The 17,261-nt window shown below is 52.0% G+C and overlaps 2 protein-coding genes across 4 annotated transcripts; both read right to left on the minus strand.

Annotated features, from left to right (window-relative positions):
* Nucleotides 1-471: 471 nt before the first annotated feature.
* On the minus strand, nucleotides 472-6,384 carry LOC310887060 (membrane cofactor protein-like). The gene is made up of 8 exons (XM_083812504.1): nucleotides 6,049-6,384; nucleotides 4,283-4,459; nucleotides 3,921-4,100; nucleotides 3,272-3,454; nucleotides 2,585-2,773; nucleotides 2,158-2,337; nucleotides 1,657-1,856; nucleotides 472-1,416 (listed from the first exon to the last, which is right to left on the minus strand). Exons 1-8 carry the CDS (start codon nucleotides 6,122-6,124, stop codon nucleotides 1,246-1,248), a joined length of 1,356 nt encoding a protein of 451 aa, XP_083668630.1. The 5' UTR covers nucleotides 6,125-6,384; the 3' UTR covers nucleotides 472-1,245.
* A 254-nt stretch (nucleotides 6,385-6,638) lies between these two features.
* On the minus strand, nucleotides 6,639-15,984 carry LOC310887054 (complement component receptor 1-like protein). Of its 3 annotated transcripts, XM_083812483.1 has the most exons (15): nucleotides 15,664-15,862; nucleotides 14,968-15,071; nucleotides 14,331-14,488; nucleotides 13,664-13,852; nucleotides 13,054-13,153; nucleotides 11,987-12,072; nucleotides 11,415-11,627; nucleotides 10,812-10,994; nucleotides 9,764-9,952; nucleotides 9,195-9,392; nucleotides 8,797-8,979; nucleotides 8,317-8,505; nucleotides 7,890-8,069; nucleotides 7,623-7,792; nucleotides 6,639-7,426 (listed from the first exon to the last, which is right to left on the minus strand). In XM_083812483.1, the coding sequence occupies exons 3-15, from the start codon at nucleotides 14,458-14,460 to the stop codon at nucleotides 7,271-7,273; spliced, it is 2,166 nt and encodes a 721-aa protein (XP_083668609.1). In that variant the 5' UTR covers nucleotides 14,461-14,488; nucleotides 14,968-15,071; nucleotides 15,664-15,862; the 3' UTR covers nucleotides 6,639-7,270. The 3 variants fall into 3 exon arrangements, with proteins under 3 accessions (XP_083668609.1, XP_083668608.1, XP_083668610.1); XM_083812482.1 differs by lacking the exon at nucleotides 14,968-15,071 and having other exon boundaries at nucleotides 15,664-15,984; XM_083812484.1 differs by lacking the exons at nucleotides 10,812-10,994; nucleotides 14,968-15,071 and having other exon boundaries at nucleotides 15,664-15,975.
* Nucleotides 15,985-17,261: the final 1,277 nt, after the last annotated feature.

Below are 17,261 nucleotides of genomic sequence, written 5' to 3' on the forward strand. Positions count from 1 at the left end.
CAGGGGTGGGAGCAAGGTGTCGCACCGCAGGGTGCAGCATGGCTTTCCTGGTGACACCGGGCTCTGCCTCCCGTTACCGTGTCACCTCGCCCCACCTTGGTAAAGCACAGGATGAATTATCGAGGCACCCTTCTGTGCATCCTGTGGGAGATGCCATCCCTGGGCGTTGTGTGTTGGGCACTAGTAACCTTGAAAGCAACGCTAGTAACTACTAAACGTGTGCGACTCACCGGGACGTACCGCTATGAGTCTCTTGGGCAGGAGCTGAGCACCTCCCGGCTCCTGCTGAGCCCCGCTGCTGCCCCATGCCCGCCCCAGCTGCCAGGGCTCAGCCCTCGGCCAGAAGGACTGCTTGGCCACAGCAAAACCCTGCTGGACCTACAGCTGCTGTGAGGGATTACAAAACACACGCTTACATCTCTGCTTTTATCATACCCCTGAACAGAAAGCCTGATTCCTTCACCACGCAGGCACAGTAAGAGGATTATCGTTTATTGAATAAGAAAAATCATTGCTGTCTGATTCTTTCCACTTAAACTTACAACATCTATTCTTAGCATTTGCTTGGAAACACAGGGATGTGGAAGACGACACCAACCCAGCTATCTGTCAAGAGCAGCACTGTGCCAGAACCTGTTGCCTCTTTTAAAACCCAGGGATAAGCAAATAGGCTTTGCAAGCCTCCAGTAACACACTTAAATATAACTGCCCTTAGCTAGATGAATAGAAGCCATGACCTGGGTCACCAGGAAATGACGCAGTTAAATATTCACTCCAGGGCTATTTCTGGGCAGGCGAGGCGTGCTAATGCCTGGCAGCGGGCAGCGGGCAGGGGCTGCCGGGCAGCAGGTTGCAGCAGAACCGCCTCCAGGAGCCGGCAGCTCAGCTCTGCCAGGAGTTTGCTTCCCTGGACTCCGGTTTCACTGCCCTTGGCCTAGCACGGTTTATTCCGTGACTCGAGGAAGCTCAGTGTAACATCTTATTATGCTTGCTAAAATGAAAAGTGAAAATGGTTTGTTATATAGGAAATCAAGCTTGTGGATTTAAGGAACAGAGCAAGAACAGAGCAAAAACTTCCCTGTGCTCTAGCACCTAGCATGACAAAAGCAACCTCCCAAAAATTGTTTATTATTTCTCTGGTTCTGTGTATACAAGCATGAACTATGAAGTCACTAAGAGTCTTCTAATAGATGCTTTGACTGCGTGAACTGTGTCCAAAGGACGGGTAATTCATTACAGTGCGTGTTACAGGACATCCTTATTCAAGAGCTCAACTTCCACCTTTAGTTTTTGAATCTCCAGAAACAGTTTTTGTACTTCCAGCAGAGTTCTCACTTCCTCCATAGGCACACCGCAGTCAAAGGCCATTTTAATATACCCAACCTCTTCACATACATCAGCATCTCCTTGCTTCTTCTGTAAAAAAAGTGTAACAAAAAGCAGAGACAGGCATGTATGATTGCACGGCGGTGGATGGAGTTCCAAACTCTGCAGCTCTGAGGCTGCGCTTCTGCCCAATTTGCCGTGCATTGCCCTAACGCAGTCTGCATCCCACACTGTGGCAATAAAGCCAAAGCCTTTAAGAGGTTCAGACCATCACTTTTTGTATCTGGAATCAGGCAGCCCTCATCCAGAAACTCAGACCATGACACTTACACACTTGGGCAGCGGTGTCCAGTTGCCATCAGCCAGGCACGTGGCTGTCCAAGCGTCTTCGAAAGTGGCGGGTCCATCACCAGAGAAGCGGTACCCATGAAGGCACTCAAAAGTAACAGTCGTGTTTGCTGGGTACCACATTTTACTGTCACTGGGGTTTTTCAGCCTTCCATTGACGACTTGCGGTTCCGGACACTGAACTGAAAGTAAACCACACAGCAGAGGGCAGCACAGCCAGGGGATCATCGTTACGTCGGTAGGAAATAAATATGAAATTAGTGAAGAATGAATCAGTGCAGGTGAACTTAAATCTATGGAGCCACAAAACCAAACGTTAACGCAAAGTTACATCCCTAGGGTGTGCAGGAGGGGTTGACGAAGGACAGAACAGCCCTTGAGAGGAGAAGGCACTAGGGGAGCCGCGGCAGGAGGCACCACCGTGCCGTGCTGCACCCCGATGCCTGCGCATCACCGGGGCTGCGGTGCCAGGGCCGGACCCACCTGGGACGCAGGAGGGCAGCGGCGGCTGCCAGGTGCCGTCGGCCGCGCACTGGGTCTCAGCATCGCCGTGCAGCACGAAGCCTTCATCGCAGGAGAAGCGCACCGACACCCCGTAGGGGAACGTGTGTCTCGACGGAGACATCCTCCCATGCTCAACGGCAGGCCTGGGGCAGCGAACCACTGCGGGCAGAGCGCGCGGGGCTGCGTCAGGCCAGGTGCCGCCCTGCCCCGGGACACAAAGCAGGGCTCGCCCTGAGCGCTTTGGGGCACCCAACGCAGGAGAACCGGCGTCTCCTGTCCCCACGCCAGCCCTGAGGCACCGAGCTCACACCACAGCCTGCAGGGGAAGCAGGAGCTGCCGGCACCCCTGCTCTGGATCCCCCTGCGCACCCAGGTCCCGGTGTGACCCCACGGGGAAGCGACTCACCACTGCACTCTGGGGCAGGGCCGCTCCACACCAGGTTCACCCCGTCGGTGGAGGTGCAGTAGATGGACTCGTCCCCAATGAGGGACAGACCCGCGGCACAGCTGTACTTCACTTCATAGCCGTAGCGGAAGAGGTCCGATCTCGAGCCCGTGTGCTGCCCGCTGGTGATTTGGGGAGGGGGGTCACAGACTACAAGAGAGAAGAGAAAAGAAAAGTTAAGATGTTTTTCAGTCCGTCTCCAGATGGAGAAGTGCTGGCAGTACCAGGAGAAGCCAGTTCTCTGTATTATGCTCGGCCAGGCTCTGCTCAAAGTCTCCCAGCTTCTTGCCAGGTTCACAGAGGGAGCAGCCATGCACCCTCACCCGCCAACCCCACACCACATTGTGGGTCTCCCTCCCCTCGGATCTCTTGTGATAAACAATCCTGCTCATAAACTGGGTCAGGGATTTGCCAGCATTATAAACCCCTTAAACAGTCCTCTAAGAAAATGGCTGCAGGCTCGTTACTCAACACCTTGATTAGAAAGCGAATGCATTAAAACCATTTAATGCTGTGACTTGGACCCCTTCTGGCACAGCCTTCTCTGACCAGAGACGCCAGGTTTATGTGATTTTTCTAACTGCTCTTCCCCCGTGCTATGGAGATGCAGTTCCCAGCTCCCCCCAGGCAGCCGCCGCTCGGACTCACCCTTATCGCAGAACGGAATGGGGGGGCTCCACGTCCCGTCAGACCCGCACTGAGCCCTCTGGCTGCCCCACAGCACGTAGCCAGGGTCACACTGAAACGCTGCCTGGCGCCCGAAGGTGTACTTGGCATCCTTCACGTTGATCTCCTGCCCGTGGCTGATGGCGGGGTTCGGACACTGCACCACTGAGGAACACCGGCATCAGGAAGGTTCCAGGGACGGGGTCAGACAGTGCTTGCCGGGCACATCCACACCGGGGTGTTTCCCACGGTGGTGGCTCGCTAACCCAGGGACCCTGCCAGACATCCCCAGCCAGCCCTGGCGTGCTCAGGGACTGCAATAATGGGATAACAGCCATTTCTCTTGGAAGGCAGAATAGTCTGAACCCCGTGATTAGCTAGAGATGGCACTGGAGGAACGACGTTACTGTCATTGTTTGAAAGACTAAATGACTAGGATGGGATTCAGATATTTCTTTTCATCCATGCCACCCTTTGAATGGCAAAATTATTATCGCTGAGAGCCTAAACACTGCTATATAGCACTGAGCCTTGTGGCACTGCACCGCTGGTGGGTGTTTAGAAAATGATGGTATTTCCCCACCATTAAACGTCTGCTTTGTTGGTGGGGCAAAGAAACCGGGGCACTTACTCTGGCAAAGCGTTGGGATTGCGGACCAGGTGAAATTTTTGAGACAAGTAATTGTCGGAGATACTTCGGGGATCAAAGTGTACCCGTGTCTGCAGAAGTAGGTGACGGTCGAACCGACCAGGAACTCGCGCTGAGGGCTTCGGTCGGCGTAGCTGAGAGCAGGAGGCGAAGGGCAGCGACCTGGTGCCGGGGCAGGGACCGGGAGGGCACTCAGAGCCACCGGGGCTCTCCCGGACCCGCCAGCGTTAGGGCTGAGCCCTGCCTCTGGCAGGACCCAGCCCACCCCAACACATTTTTAGCAAAATAAACTCATGAAACGACACGTAGGAGACGAACTGGGGAGAAGAGGAACCTGCGCGTACCTGGGACACAGGCGGGCACCCGCGGCTGCCACCTGCCACTGGAGAGGCACCGCACGGTGCCGGTGCCCGCGGGGACGTAGCCAGCGTCGCACTCGACCATGGCCGCGCTGCCGGAGGTGAAGTTCTGCACGGGTCTCAGCCGTCCGTGTGCAATAAATGGGACCGGACACTGCAGCTCTGCAGAGCAGTGGACAACACGGACTTCGCAGGGGTGTTTTTTACTGATCGCAGCTGCGGTGACCCGTGGTCACTGCACCCCCACCTGGTAAACTGAGCAGTTTAACAACTGCAGGAATTGAGGCAGAGAGATTAAGGGTTAATAAGCATGCCTGAGAAGCCACCATCCCCAGGACTGCAGAGCTGTAGCCCTTCCTTCGCTCACAGACAACTGATGGCTGTTTCTGCCCGTTCCTAACACCGCTTGCTCTGGCAGCTTGGGGGACGACCGCGCTGCACGCCCTGGGTGGGCGACCCCGCTGTGCCGGCGCCCTGCCTCCAGCTTTAAGGTAAATGAGAGGCTCAAAAACAACACTTAACCTCCAGCCCATGTGTCCATCACTGATGCCCAAACAAAAAACTTCTTTGGCTACCGTACCTGCCACAAGAAACATCCTGGGGCTGGTCACAGACTGTAATAGCGGGGGGAAAGCTAAAGGTGGATATTACTGGGGTTCCTTATGCCTTATGATAAAGGCCAGCAGGTCACCAAGCCGCAGGACTGCGCTGTTAGAAACAAACCTGGTTCACACAGTGGGACAGCGGCACCAGCATACCTGCCCTTGATACCCTGCCCAGGATTGCACTCAGCGGAGAGTCTCCACACCTGCTTGTGTCTTCCCCAGGTCTCAGCTTAGGTATCTGCACCCCAGTGGTAACGTTTGGCTGGGACAAGGGGCTTCTGAGAAGCACCACGAGTTAAAGAAAACAGGTGCAAAGCAGTGCTCAGCTGGGGGCAGCAGCTGCACAAGGCAGAGGAGGCAGCGGGGAACACTTAGCACAGCAGAGCAGTTTCCTATAAAGCCTCTTTTTAAAGCAAATGTCAACTTCCAGACAGAAACCGTTATTCCTCTTCTGAGGGTCATTAGCGAGCAAACCTCCACTTCTCACGCCCTGCTGCCAGCCCGCAGGATGCACGACGACAAGGGGCCAGCTGCCTTCAGCATGTCTGCAGGCTACCTCCGTGCTTACGCATCAGCCTCGGTCCTGACACAGCTCAAACTATGACCCTTGTAATTAAATGATACAAACTATTACCTCTTTTTGAGTCTCCCCGACTTACCACCATCCTCATCTCAAGCCTCAAAGCATCAGGACATCCTCTGACCCTGGGAACAACTTCTCGGCTACCACACAGATAAGTGAGTCCCAGGCTGATGCACTCACTGCAATAAAGTCCTGAGCTTCAGCCCGTGAGAAGCTCAGCAAAGGACCTGGCCCTGGGCTATCCCGGAGACGAGCTCACAGCCCCTGAGCTGCCTTACTTCTCAACGGTGCGGGCTGGGGGATCCAGACTATGGGAAAGCATTTGGGAATTTTGGGTGGCTCTTTGCAAGCATCCAGAGGTGCAACCAAGTGGAGAAATGCGCAGTTAGCAGGAGCCACTGGGCTCAGGGCAGCTTTGCAAGAACATCAGAAAGAAATCAGCAGTGCCTCCAGCCATAGGAAGGTCTCCCGCTGAACTTTCCTGGCCTGATTATTCCCCATTTGACTGATAAGCAAAGCTGAGCCACGGAAGCAAGGGAAGTGGGCAGGGGTGCAACACTCACCGAGACTCCCAGCGGGCTGCAGCACGAGCACCGCCGCTGCCAGCAGCGGCCCCATCCAGCCGCGAAGCGCCCGCATGGTGCAGGAGCTGCCGGGCGAGCGCCGACTGTGCCGGGGGAAGGCGAGGAGCCCCGGGGAAGGGGAAGCAGCTGTAGGAAGTCGGGGCCAGACCAGGCAGCCACGCCGACGGCAGCACGCTGGTGCTTCTGTCCTGCTCGGGGTGAGGGCTGCCCACCCTGCATCCTCCAGCGAGGCTGTAGTAAGGGAAGGAATACTGCTCTGCCTTCTTCCCCGGTGGGGACAACGGCGAATAAAGCTATTTTATGGCTAGAGCTGCTCCGCACCGTGCTGGCCTCGTTTCTGGAGCAGAAGGAGACGCTGGTGGGCGCACAGGGCAGGGCTGTGTGTTCCCTTTGCCTTTTCACCTGGACCCAGGAGGGGCAGTGGGACAGGCAGCAGATGGCCTCACACACCCTGTTCCAGGCAGCCCTGTGCTTGGGGAACAGCAAAACTGTGTCTGAGCAAGCAGAGAGTACAGAACGTGCCCTTGCTTTAGCGCAGAGAGGACAGAGATATTGAAAACAAGACGCAGTTGTCATTAGAACTGCAGCTTTATTTTAATCTGGCAGTGAAGGAATACTGCTCCGATCACAAGATCCATGTCAGTGGAGCACTTCCCCTTTGCTGGACATTGCAGAAATTAAACTGTAAAGACAGAAGCAGCTGAAATTATTTCCAACAACTGCTCTTGGTGCAAGGGGGGACACACAAAGAAGCAGCAAGTGGCACTTCTGCTCCATCAGAACTGTCCTGCTTGGGAAGAAAACACGGCATTCTTGTTGTGCTAGAAAACAGGCTTTGAAGATTTCCTCATTGTACCAGCTCTGAAGGCTGCAGCTAATTAGGCAGTTAAATGCTTGTTCACAGCGATGCACATAATGTATGTGAACAGAGGCTAACAAACATATCTAAAAGTAAAGCTTTAAAGTGTATGAAGTGATGTACAAACCTAACCCAGTGAGCTGTAGCAGAATGAGCCAAAAGACTTTCTGACTCCTTTTCTAAAAAAAAAAAAAAAAAAAAAAAATCTATTCCTTCACCAACTTTTTTTTTTCTGGCTACTTAAGTATTAGCATGAATTACAAGGTCATACAAAATCCTCAGTCAGCATATTATTCATCACGCAACGGAGGCGGTTCTCATGAAATCAAGCAGCCACTGTAGTCAGCTGCGTCTTCTGATTCTCAGATCCTCCTCCAGCTTCTGGATCTCCAGGTACAGCTTCTGCACCTCCAGCAAAGTTTTCAGTTCTGTCAGAGGAATGCCGCACACGAAAGCTTCCCTGATTTGAAGAATCTTCTGGCATGTGTGAAGCGTTTTCTTTAAAAGAACCAAGACAAAGACAGAGGGCGTGAGGCTACACGACAGGACCTATGCAGGACGCATCCACCTCCTAATGCAGCCCCACCACCGTGCCAGCCCTATGGTAACGAGGCACGGTCATGAAGTCAGACCAGTGCTGTTCCAGGCTATGAATGGGGCAAAATGCAAAGCCTGGGCAGAAAGTGGTACTTACACATTTGGGTGGTGGTATCCACGTGCCATCAGCTGAGCAGATGCTTGGTGCATTTTTTAAGCGATAGCCATCACGCTCGCAGGAGCTGTACAGGATGTCATTCACCTCGAACATTTTCTTAACGGCGTGAAAAACTACATCCACTTCTCTCGCTGGCAAGGAACATTGAACTGGAAGGAAAACGGGTGGCAAAAATGATGCAACAGAAGGAGAAAACGCCCTGCCAGCTCCAGGGCGGTGGATGCGCGGTGCCGGGGCCGGACCCACCTGGGACGCAGGAGGGCAGCGGTGGCTGCCAGGTGCCGTCGGCCATGCACTGGGTCTCAGCATCGCCGTGCAGCACGAAGCCTTCATCACAGGAGAACTTCAAGGTCACCCCGTAGGGGAACGTGTGTCTCGACGGAGACATCGTTCCGTGCTCAACGGCAGGCCTGGGGCAGCGAACCACTGCGGGCAGAGCGCGCGGGGCTGCGTCAGGCCGGGTGCCGCCCTGCCCCGGGACACAAAGCAGGGCTCGCCCTGAGCGCTTTGGGGCACCCAACGCAGGAGAACCGGCGTCTCCTGTCCCCACGCCAGCCCTGAGGCACCGAGCTCACACCGCAGCCTGCAGGGGAAGCAGGAGCTGCCGGCAGCCCCGCTCCAGATCCCCCTGCGCACCCAGGTCCCGGTGTGACCCCACGGGGAAGCGACTCACCACTGCACTCCGGGGCAGGGCCGCTCCACACCAGGTTCACCCCGTCGGTGGAGGTGCAGTAGATGGACTCGTCCCCGACGAGGGACAGACCCGCGGCACAGCTGTACGTCACCTCCGAGCCGTAGGGGAAGACCCCTGATCTCGAGCCCGTGTGCTGCCCACTGGTGATTTGGGGAGGGGGGTCACAGACTATGAAACAACGGGAATTGATACAAAATAAGTAAAGTAAAAATAATGCATGATCATTGCATTCAGGTGAGAACCAAAATCACTTCTCAGAAGTTAGTACATGAGTCAACTTCATGCTTGTAAGAACGAAAACACATGTAGGGTTGCTGCCCAGCTTCTTGCTGGATCAGGCCCCAGCGCAGCCCCTTCCACCGCCACCCTGCTCCCCCCGTGCTCAGCACCCACCCCGTGTCCCCTCCCGGGGGAAGGCACCCACGATTCTCCTTGGTGATGCTGCTGCCTTGCACGTACCTTTGTCACAAAACGGCACCGAGGGAGCCCAGTTCTGATCATCCTTGCACTCGATCTGCTCATCGCCTCTGAGGGCGTAGCCTTCATCACACACCATCCTCACGCGGGTCCCGGCGCTGTAGTCATTTTTGCTCTTATAAACCTCTTGCCCATGATCAATAACGGGCTGTGGGCAATGAGGTTCTAGAAACAGAAGAAAATTAAGGATTTCATATATTTTCAGAAAGAGGCTTTCCACGGAAAAGACAGCTATCGTCATCCAAGGCCGCTTGTAGATTTCTGCACACATTTTTCCAGTGCTGGCAGCGGACTGGGACACTGTACAGAGTGACCCAAACCTTTGCTGAAGTCAGAAATGAGCAGTCACCCAGCCAACACGCCTCACCAGCGCTGCCTACCTGCAGTGCACTCTGTTACTGCCGGTTCCCACGTGCCTTTGCTTGTGCACCGAAGCGCAACGTTGCTGCCATAATCCTTGACAGTATAGCCTTCGTTACACACGATCTTGACGCTGTCTCCATACATGTACCTGCCTGTTTTGTACCACTCATTGACATGCATTGCGTTCCTGACAACTGGATCCGGGCACCTAATTTCTGAGAAATGCCAACTATTAGCAAGAGACAAATCATGGCAAAGATAACCGGATGAGAGCAGATTCATCGGAAGCAGAAGGCTCTGAGACAAACGGATGGCCATTTCCTGACACTCCTAGAGGAACTTTTATTTTCTGGGCACACACATCCTCCCACAAAAACTAACGGGCAAGGCAGGCCCCGCAGGAGCTTTGCTGGGCACACTTTCCTCCTCCTCTCCTGGGGGCCCCGGCAGCTGCTTGTGGGGCAGCACCAAGCCAGCCCATGCCTTAGACGTGGCGGTAAATGAAGCAGGTTGCATGCAGATTATTTATCTGGGAACAGCTTTGTCCAATCACACGGGAAATGAAGCTGAAGGGACGTGCACTCACTGTTACAAGGATGGGGAACCTCGGTCCAGGTCAGGTCTGGCAGACACGTAATGTGTCGCGTGTTTTCTCCAGGGCTGAACTCGTAGCCCGTCTCGCACTCGTAGGTAACCACAGTGTCAGCAGGAAACAAATTGCCCGCGAGTCTTGCTTTAACAGCCCTAAACACATCGGGAGGGTCATCGCAGCTGCCTAGGAGTGAAATCAGCAGTTTGAGGACGTTGCCAGCGATAAACCAGTGATGCCCTTAACAGCATGCGGAAAAAGAGAATTTGGGGAAAAATAGGGGCTCACGTTGTTCTTGCTGAGATCCACTTAAGGCAATTGCCTGAGTTCAGTAATGCTGGAGGGTGAATGCAATGGAAATAAATGAAAATGTACAAATAGTTTCAGACCAGACAGTAATTTACACTACTATGTTATAATGAGGTGCGATTTCTAACAAAGTTTATACTGTGTGAGGCTCTGACCTCACCTGCCAATGACCTTTAAAAATATTAAGTATAGAAAGATCAGCTTAGTCCCTTTGAATTCTACTGAGAAATGCTCACCAGCTTGAGCGGGACAAGACTTCAGCTTTTATGGCCCGAAGTTGTAAATTCCTACACCTACATTCCTATATCGTATTCCTATATCATCTCCAGCATGCTGCCAGGAAAGAGGAAATCAAAAGCCACCGTGGTGCAACAGATTTGCTAAGGAATAAAAATATAAAATAAAATAAAATAAAATAAAATAAAATAAAATAAAATAAAATAAAATAAAATAAAATAAAATAAAATAAAATAGTAAAATAAAATAGTAAAATAAAATAAAATAAAGTAAAATATAGTAAAATAAAATAAAATGGTAAAATAAAGTAAAATACAGTAAAATAAAGTATAGTAAAATATAGTAAAATATAGTAAAATGAAATGAAATGAAATGAAACAAAACAAAACAAAATAAAATAAAATAAAATAAAATAAAAATAATTATGAAAAATGAAATCCTGAAGCTTGGAGGCACCGCTGTCAGCACTGCACGCTCCCCCGGCGGGACGGGCACTCACTGCGCTGGCAGAGCGGCAGCGGCGGCTCCCAGTGCCCGGCCTCGCTGCACGTGGAGGTCTCGCTGCCCTGCAGGGTGTAGCGGAGCTCGCAGTCGAACATGACGGTGTCGCGGTACGTGTACTCGGCCCTGTACCCGCTCAGCAGCTTCCCGTTCTCGACCCGGGGGTGCTCGCAGCCCACCACTGCATCAGAGAAACGCCACCGCTCAGCCAGCGGGCAGTCATGCTTAAAGGGGAGATTATTAAAAGCATTCTCATAGCACACATTTGTGAAAAGGGCTGAAAATGGACAGGACCAGGTAGCAGGCTGACATGATATTTTTGAACTCTTCATTCTATATTACAGCATTTTATCTTTAATTTTACGCATTTATTAAGGCACATCACAAGAAGAACAAAGGAAAGGCAGCAGGTACCACAGCAGGTTTCTGAATCCTTTGCAGGCCTTCTGTTTCTTCCCAAAGCTCAAATAAGTCCCACAGAATCACAGAATCACAGAATTGTAGGGGTTGGAAGGGACTCAAGAGATCATTGGGTCCAACCCCAAAGTCCCCAGCACCAGGTCCCCTGCAGGCTGCAGCAGCCTGGCACTTCGCCGCTCACCTTTGCACTCCGGGGCTGGCTTGTTCCAGACGCCGTTCAGGTTATCCACGGTCGTGCAGAAAATCGAGGGATCCCCCACCATCGAGAAAGCTCTCTCCCCCCTGCCGGCAGAGTGGCACCGATAGGTGACGGAGGATCCATAGCTGAAGATGGCAGTGTCGCCTCCATTGTGCTCTCCATTCTCTATGTTTGGAGGGGGTGAACATGGGATTGCTAAAAAAAAAAAAAAAAAAATGGTGAAAGACTCCTTTTAATCAAAGGTCTGGTAAAAGAGAGTTGAAATACAAATGAGTGAGGGGTCAGAAATTCAAGGCAGGTGCCCTACGTGCCAGCCCCTGCTCAGCAGGGCGCTGCCTCGCGACCGGGTGGCTTTGGGGTAATCCCTCTCACATGCAGCTGCCTCACTTCGACTTTTCCACAGGATGGCACAGGAATAAAAACACCAAGAAAAACTATTTTTCCAGGCTCACCAGGCCATGAATTACCAAAGCCCTCCGCGGGGTGAAGCGACTGCTTCTCCTTGCATCCCCAGTACCATTTAAAGAGCAGCTCAGCTGGGGGACTCTACTTACGTTCACAGAAGGGAACTTCTCCATCCCACGTAACTTGCCCATTTTTAAGCACGCAATGGATTTGGGAATTTCCAATCAGTCTGTACCTGTGTGAAACAGAGGGGAGGGAATTACTTGTCAAGCTCAGTTTTGATTTTTTTGATTTTACCTAAAACATCAACAGTAGGACTGTTTTGGCTTCCTTATAATCCAAGCTGATCACAAATTTGCCATCAATGCTGTTTTTGTTTTTTTTTTCCAGTGATGATGTTTTTTGACAAAGCATAATGTTACATGGTTTCTAAGGGAAAAATGTTCGTTATTTTATTTATTATGTGTGACATCAAGATGCAGTTAATGATGGCTCATCACATTTGCACCTGGGAGGTCTCACTCTTTCCTCTCCTGTCCTTGTTGTGAAAGAGGCAGGATTAGAGGTGGCCCTGTCTCACTGGGCATCAGCCCCAAGCAAACTGGCAGAATGGTTGGTAGCAGCTGCAGGAAAACTACAGCGGTGCGACTGATCCAGAAGCACGCGTTCTTAAATAAGGCTTCCCCTCTGCACACTGATCAGCTGGCTGTAACTATCAGTAAAGCTCTGACTTCAGTACTGATGTATTTCCTTCAGAAAGACAATGAAACATCGGGAAGGGTTTAGAAAGGCCCTGGAGAGCTGCAGTTTGGGAAGAACTGCCTCAAAGTACGAGGTTAAGAAAACTCATTCTTCAAGCTTTCAAAGGAAAGTTTAGAAGACACTTTGATTACAGTCTGCAATTACCTACACTAGCACAAGGCTTCTGATAGCACAAGCTATAACCAGGGAGGACAAATGCCTTTTTTCCTGGTACCTGACTTGTAATTAACAGTGAGCATGAAGAACCATAACTGCGCCATGTGTTGGACTCTCCTTTTGGGTCCTTAAACACAAATCGGAAGAGTTTCCAGGCAGCAGGTTCTAAGTCAATCACGACAAGCTGGCTTGATAGCAGAGCCCGTGCTTTAGCTCTGCAGCCCCTATTGTACAGAAAATTGGACTGGGCATCACCTCGGGGTCACAAGGACCTGTGCCCCGAGCGCTGCTGGCTTACCCCATGTCGCAGCTGTAGTTGGCTATTGAGCCAAAGGTGAATTGCTCCACTTCCACAAGTCTGCCATTGGCCGGGTCTCCGGGGTAGCTGCATTGCTTGGCTGAGGGACAACAGGACCAGGGTGAGTGCTTTGGTTCCTGAAGGAGCAGGAAAATCCAGCAGGAGAGCAGAAGACACCTCCAATATTTAACAAGGGGATGGACGACCCTCCTACCCTAAATTGTTGCATGATTCACGATGCCGTCAGGACTTTGCCTCACGACCTGCAGTCAGCCTCTGCAGCCTAAGAGAGGTTGCAGGACCTCTGCCAAGCATGATGGCATTTCTTTACAGCTAAAGGGTTCTCTTACTGACAGTTTGAAAAACCCGTTTTGAACTAAGAGTCACTAAGTGCCTGAGCAGAGGAACCTGCCGTTGAATATAGTCAGAGTCAATGGTCAAAGGCAACAGATCTCTGCTCTTGCTGCCGTTGCTGGTGCTCAGCGGAGCACGGCCGGTGCTGTCACCCTCACTCAGCTCCTGCCACCCCACGCAGCCCCTGGGTTGCTGCTCCAGCCCAGCGAGCTGACAGCACTTGCACAGAATCAAAATCAACTGAAAATGTACTCACGTGAACAAAAGTCGGTCGATCCTGTCCACCTACCATCCTCGTCACAAACAAGGATGGCCCGGACCTTCTTTTTTGCATAACCTGGACGGCAGGTGTATTCCACCCTGTCAGAGCTGGAAAATGTCCTGATGTGCTGGTAGCTCTCTTTCAGTTCTGCGGATGGGATACGTGGCGGAGCATCGCAGGAACCTACCAGCAGAAATACCATCAGAAAGATGTGAGGAAAAAAATGAGAGTTCGAGTCTGCCTTTCTCTGAAGGTCCAGGCGAGGATGCTTTGGTGGCCTTAAAACCCCTTAAAGCTAGAGGCAAAGAGGAGGAAGGCAGTCTGTGACTCGGGACAGCCACAAAGGACAGGGAAGGAGCATCACCCCATATGTTCTTTGCTCCTCACACTTCATCCGGCAGTTTCAAAGGCTGGTGCCAAAGTCCAGACTAACTGCTTCCTATCTCCAAACCAGTGCACCTTTTTAAGCTAGAGTAATTTTACAGCCATTCTGCACAGGAAAGAAAAAAAGGCCAAGGAGGATGGATTCTGACCAGATCCCTGAAATGCAAAGCAATGAGGAAATGAGGAGCACCAAGGTTTTGTGAACCTTGGGAAACAGTTTCCCTCTGAGGGCGCTCAGTTTATCCGACGGACTCGCTCCCCTCTTGCGTTCACTTACCCTGCACAGCCACAACGAGGGCAGCAGCGAGGAGCAGCCTGAGGACAGCGGCACGGCCCCTTGGCCTCCCTGCCCCTGGAGCTGGCATCATCCTCATCCCAGCCTCCCTGCCTGCAGAGCCCGCAGACATTACAACATTCTTTTTCTAGGCCAAGTACCTGTGAAAAATAGCAGAGGGGGGAACAAAGTGTTGAGTTTAGGCTTGGGGTAACCAATGCTGGTAGGGACAGGTCTCAGTTCTCCATCTCCATGCAGTGCCCATAGGACAGGAGGGGATGAGGCGCTGCAGATGCCCCAGCAGGGGACCAGCAGCTCGGCAGCAGCCCCTCTGCAGGCTCCTCGCTGGCCCATGACTGAGAGGCAGCACAGGAACAGGGAAACTGATTGTGGATGCTAAGCATCCCGTAGGCTTTCCTCCCCTAGTCCTTCGTTCACATGTGTGAGAAGCTTTTAATTAAAATTTTTAAAAGATAGGAAAAAAAAAAAAAAAGCTCCACTTCGATTGTAACAAATACTTCATAGCTTGTCAGGTTTACTTAAGAACACTATAAAACCAGTAAGGAGTTCTTCCCAGCCAAACAGCCAAATTAATACCTGCAGGGTCATTTGAATTCATTTATCCTTCCAGAAAAATTACCTTGAAACTTAACTTAAGGACAAAACATTTTGCTTTAGCAATAAATCTCCGGGAAGCTAATCCACAGGTGGGAGAAATCCTCCTGCTGGAGTCAATACAATCCCCTAGAAATAAAATACATGCAGAAAAAGGAAAACATATCTGAGCAGAAAGCTACAACTGTATGCACAAAAGGGTTGCGCAGATTGTCACATTTTACCAGATGAAATAAGGCTCCGAAGCATGCAAGTCATTCAGGAGATTGCTTTACAAAATGGAATTTAAGTGCAGTTTGACTAACCTGGCTGTGCTGGAGATCAGGCAGAGCTCTCTCTAACTTTTTCTAATCTCTAACTACCCAGGATCATCATTTATGAACCTAAATCTTCCCAGCACTATGCACAGTCAGTGCCTGCCTTCCTTCTGCAAACGAGGCAGTCTTTCTTGATGCTTTCTACATTGCACAGGCTTTGACCAGAGGCGACTCTCACAACAAATTAGTAACTAAAAGAAAGGAAATCACGTCTTTCTAATCAGGTTACACCCGTATTTTTTCCACCCCTTTGCCCTAAACCTGGCACTTCTGGCTTTCCCTCAGTCCTTACCGCAGCTTTTGGCTGAATTCCTTCATCCTTGTGCCCGCTGGAGCTGCGAGAATGCCCCGACACAGCTCTGAGAGCAACAGCGCCCGAAGCTGGGTGGCTCAACTCATCTTACCTGGGGGTCCGTCAGTGGGGGAGCTGAGCAGCCTGGGCTCCTGGCAGGCAGAGGAGCGAGTTCCTCACCGCTGGCCCCGACACCGGGCAGTGCCGAGCCGCAGGAGGCGTCGCGCTACGCCTACACGCGCAGAGACGGCCGCACGCAGCCGGGGCCGAGCTCTGCAGACACCAGGCTTGTACCAGCTCGCCTATAAATTATTAACTCTTCCAAGCAAGAAGGAAGTCGTTTGTCCAGCCTACAAAACGAAACACTGTAGGAAGCTGAACGCAGCCCACTCGGATGGTGAAATCGTTTGCTTTCTGCGCCGAGCTGCCAGCGCTGTGCTGAAATGATCTGGAGGTGAAGGCACCCAGAGCCTGGCACCGCTCCACGGCCTCCTCGAGAGGCTCACATCAGCTCCACCACGGCTCGTGTCTCCTGACCCAAAAGCCTCATGGCCAGCCTCGGAATTAGGGTTTCCTCAACCCACTCTCATCCCACTGAAGTCATGGTGGCCAAAGGGCCAGCGCAGGGCTCAGCAGCGCTCAGGGCCCCAGGGAATGCCCAGGTCAGCGATGGGAAGCACCCGAGCCCCGCTGCCAGCCCGTTTTCCAGTAACAGTTTTGGCAGAGGCCACAACCATTTGCTCCTTTTGCACTTTGGCTGCATGCTTTCGTTCAGGATTGAATTGCCACCGCAAACTCCACAGTGGCCCTGTTACCCTGCATTGTTTTTCTCGCACTTAGTGGTTTGTTCAGTCAGATCTGAGCTTTTCTTTTTCCCCAAAAAAATTTACTGCATCCCCACTTTCAGTGGGATATGTTACCTTCCTGACTTTCTCCTGAGCCCAGGCCGTAACACAAAGCAGATTTGACTCTAAAACCCACCAAAACGCTGCCATCCCGCATGCCACAAGCTCAGGCTTGTTCATGCCGTGTACCCCGAGCACGCAGTTACTTCCAATAACCGTTTACAAGAACCCAGTTAATCTCAAACCCAAACACAGGCCTGCCTGATTTATTTCTCCTGGACGGCTCAGAACAAGCCCACCCGTGCGTGCTGAAAGCTCAGCGGCCCCGTGCCCATCACCTCCCTGGGGGCTCTGAGCCGCCGCGAGCACCAGGCAGGGCACGGCAGCACCTGAGGCACCTCCTGCTCCGAGGCACGGTCAGGGTAAGCAGGATAAAAGGTTTTTTCCTTGACCACATCCATGACACACCACATTGCTGCTGCTGCTCTTCAGGCTTTGGCTAAAACTAAAGGGTAAAATTATGAAACTCTTATAAAATCAAATTACTAAGTTATGAAACTCTAGTAAAATGGAAATAGGATTGCAAGAGAATGAGCACCGTTAACAACACAGCTGTAAAAAACAGACGGCTACCTGGGGGACAGACCTTCCCTCTAAAGCGTGTCCTCACACTCCGGATTTCTGCTCTCAGACAGGAGCAGAGCAGGAAATTGGGGTTATCCTACAACGCAGCCTGCTCAGGGACCTTCCAAATGATGGGGAAGGTGAGCACGCAGGTGGAGGGACCGGATGGCTGGACAGGCTGGCTTCCAGCTGCAGAGGTTGGAAATCAGAGATTCATAACACCAGTTAACTTCCTGATGGA

The sequence above is a fragment of the Anser anser genome, assembly GCF_964211835.1.
Source record: "Anser anser genome assembly, chromosome: 27".
Lineage (NCBI taxonomy): Eukaryota > Metazoa > Chordata > Aves > Anseriformes > Anatidae > Anser > Anser anser.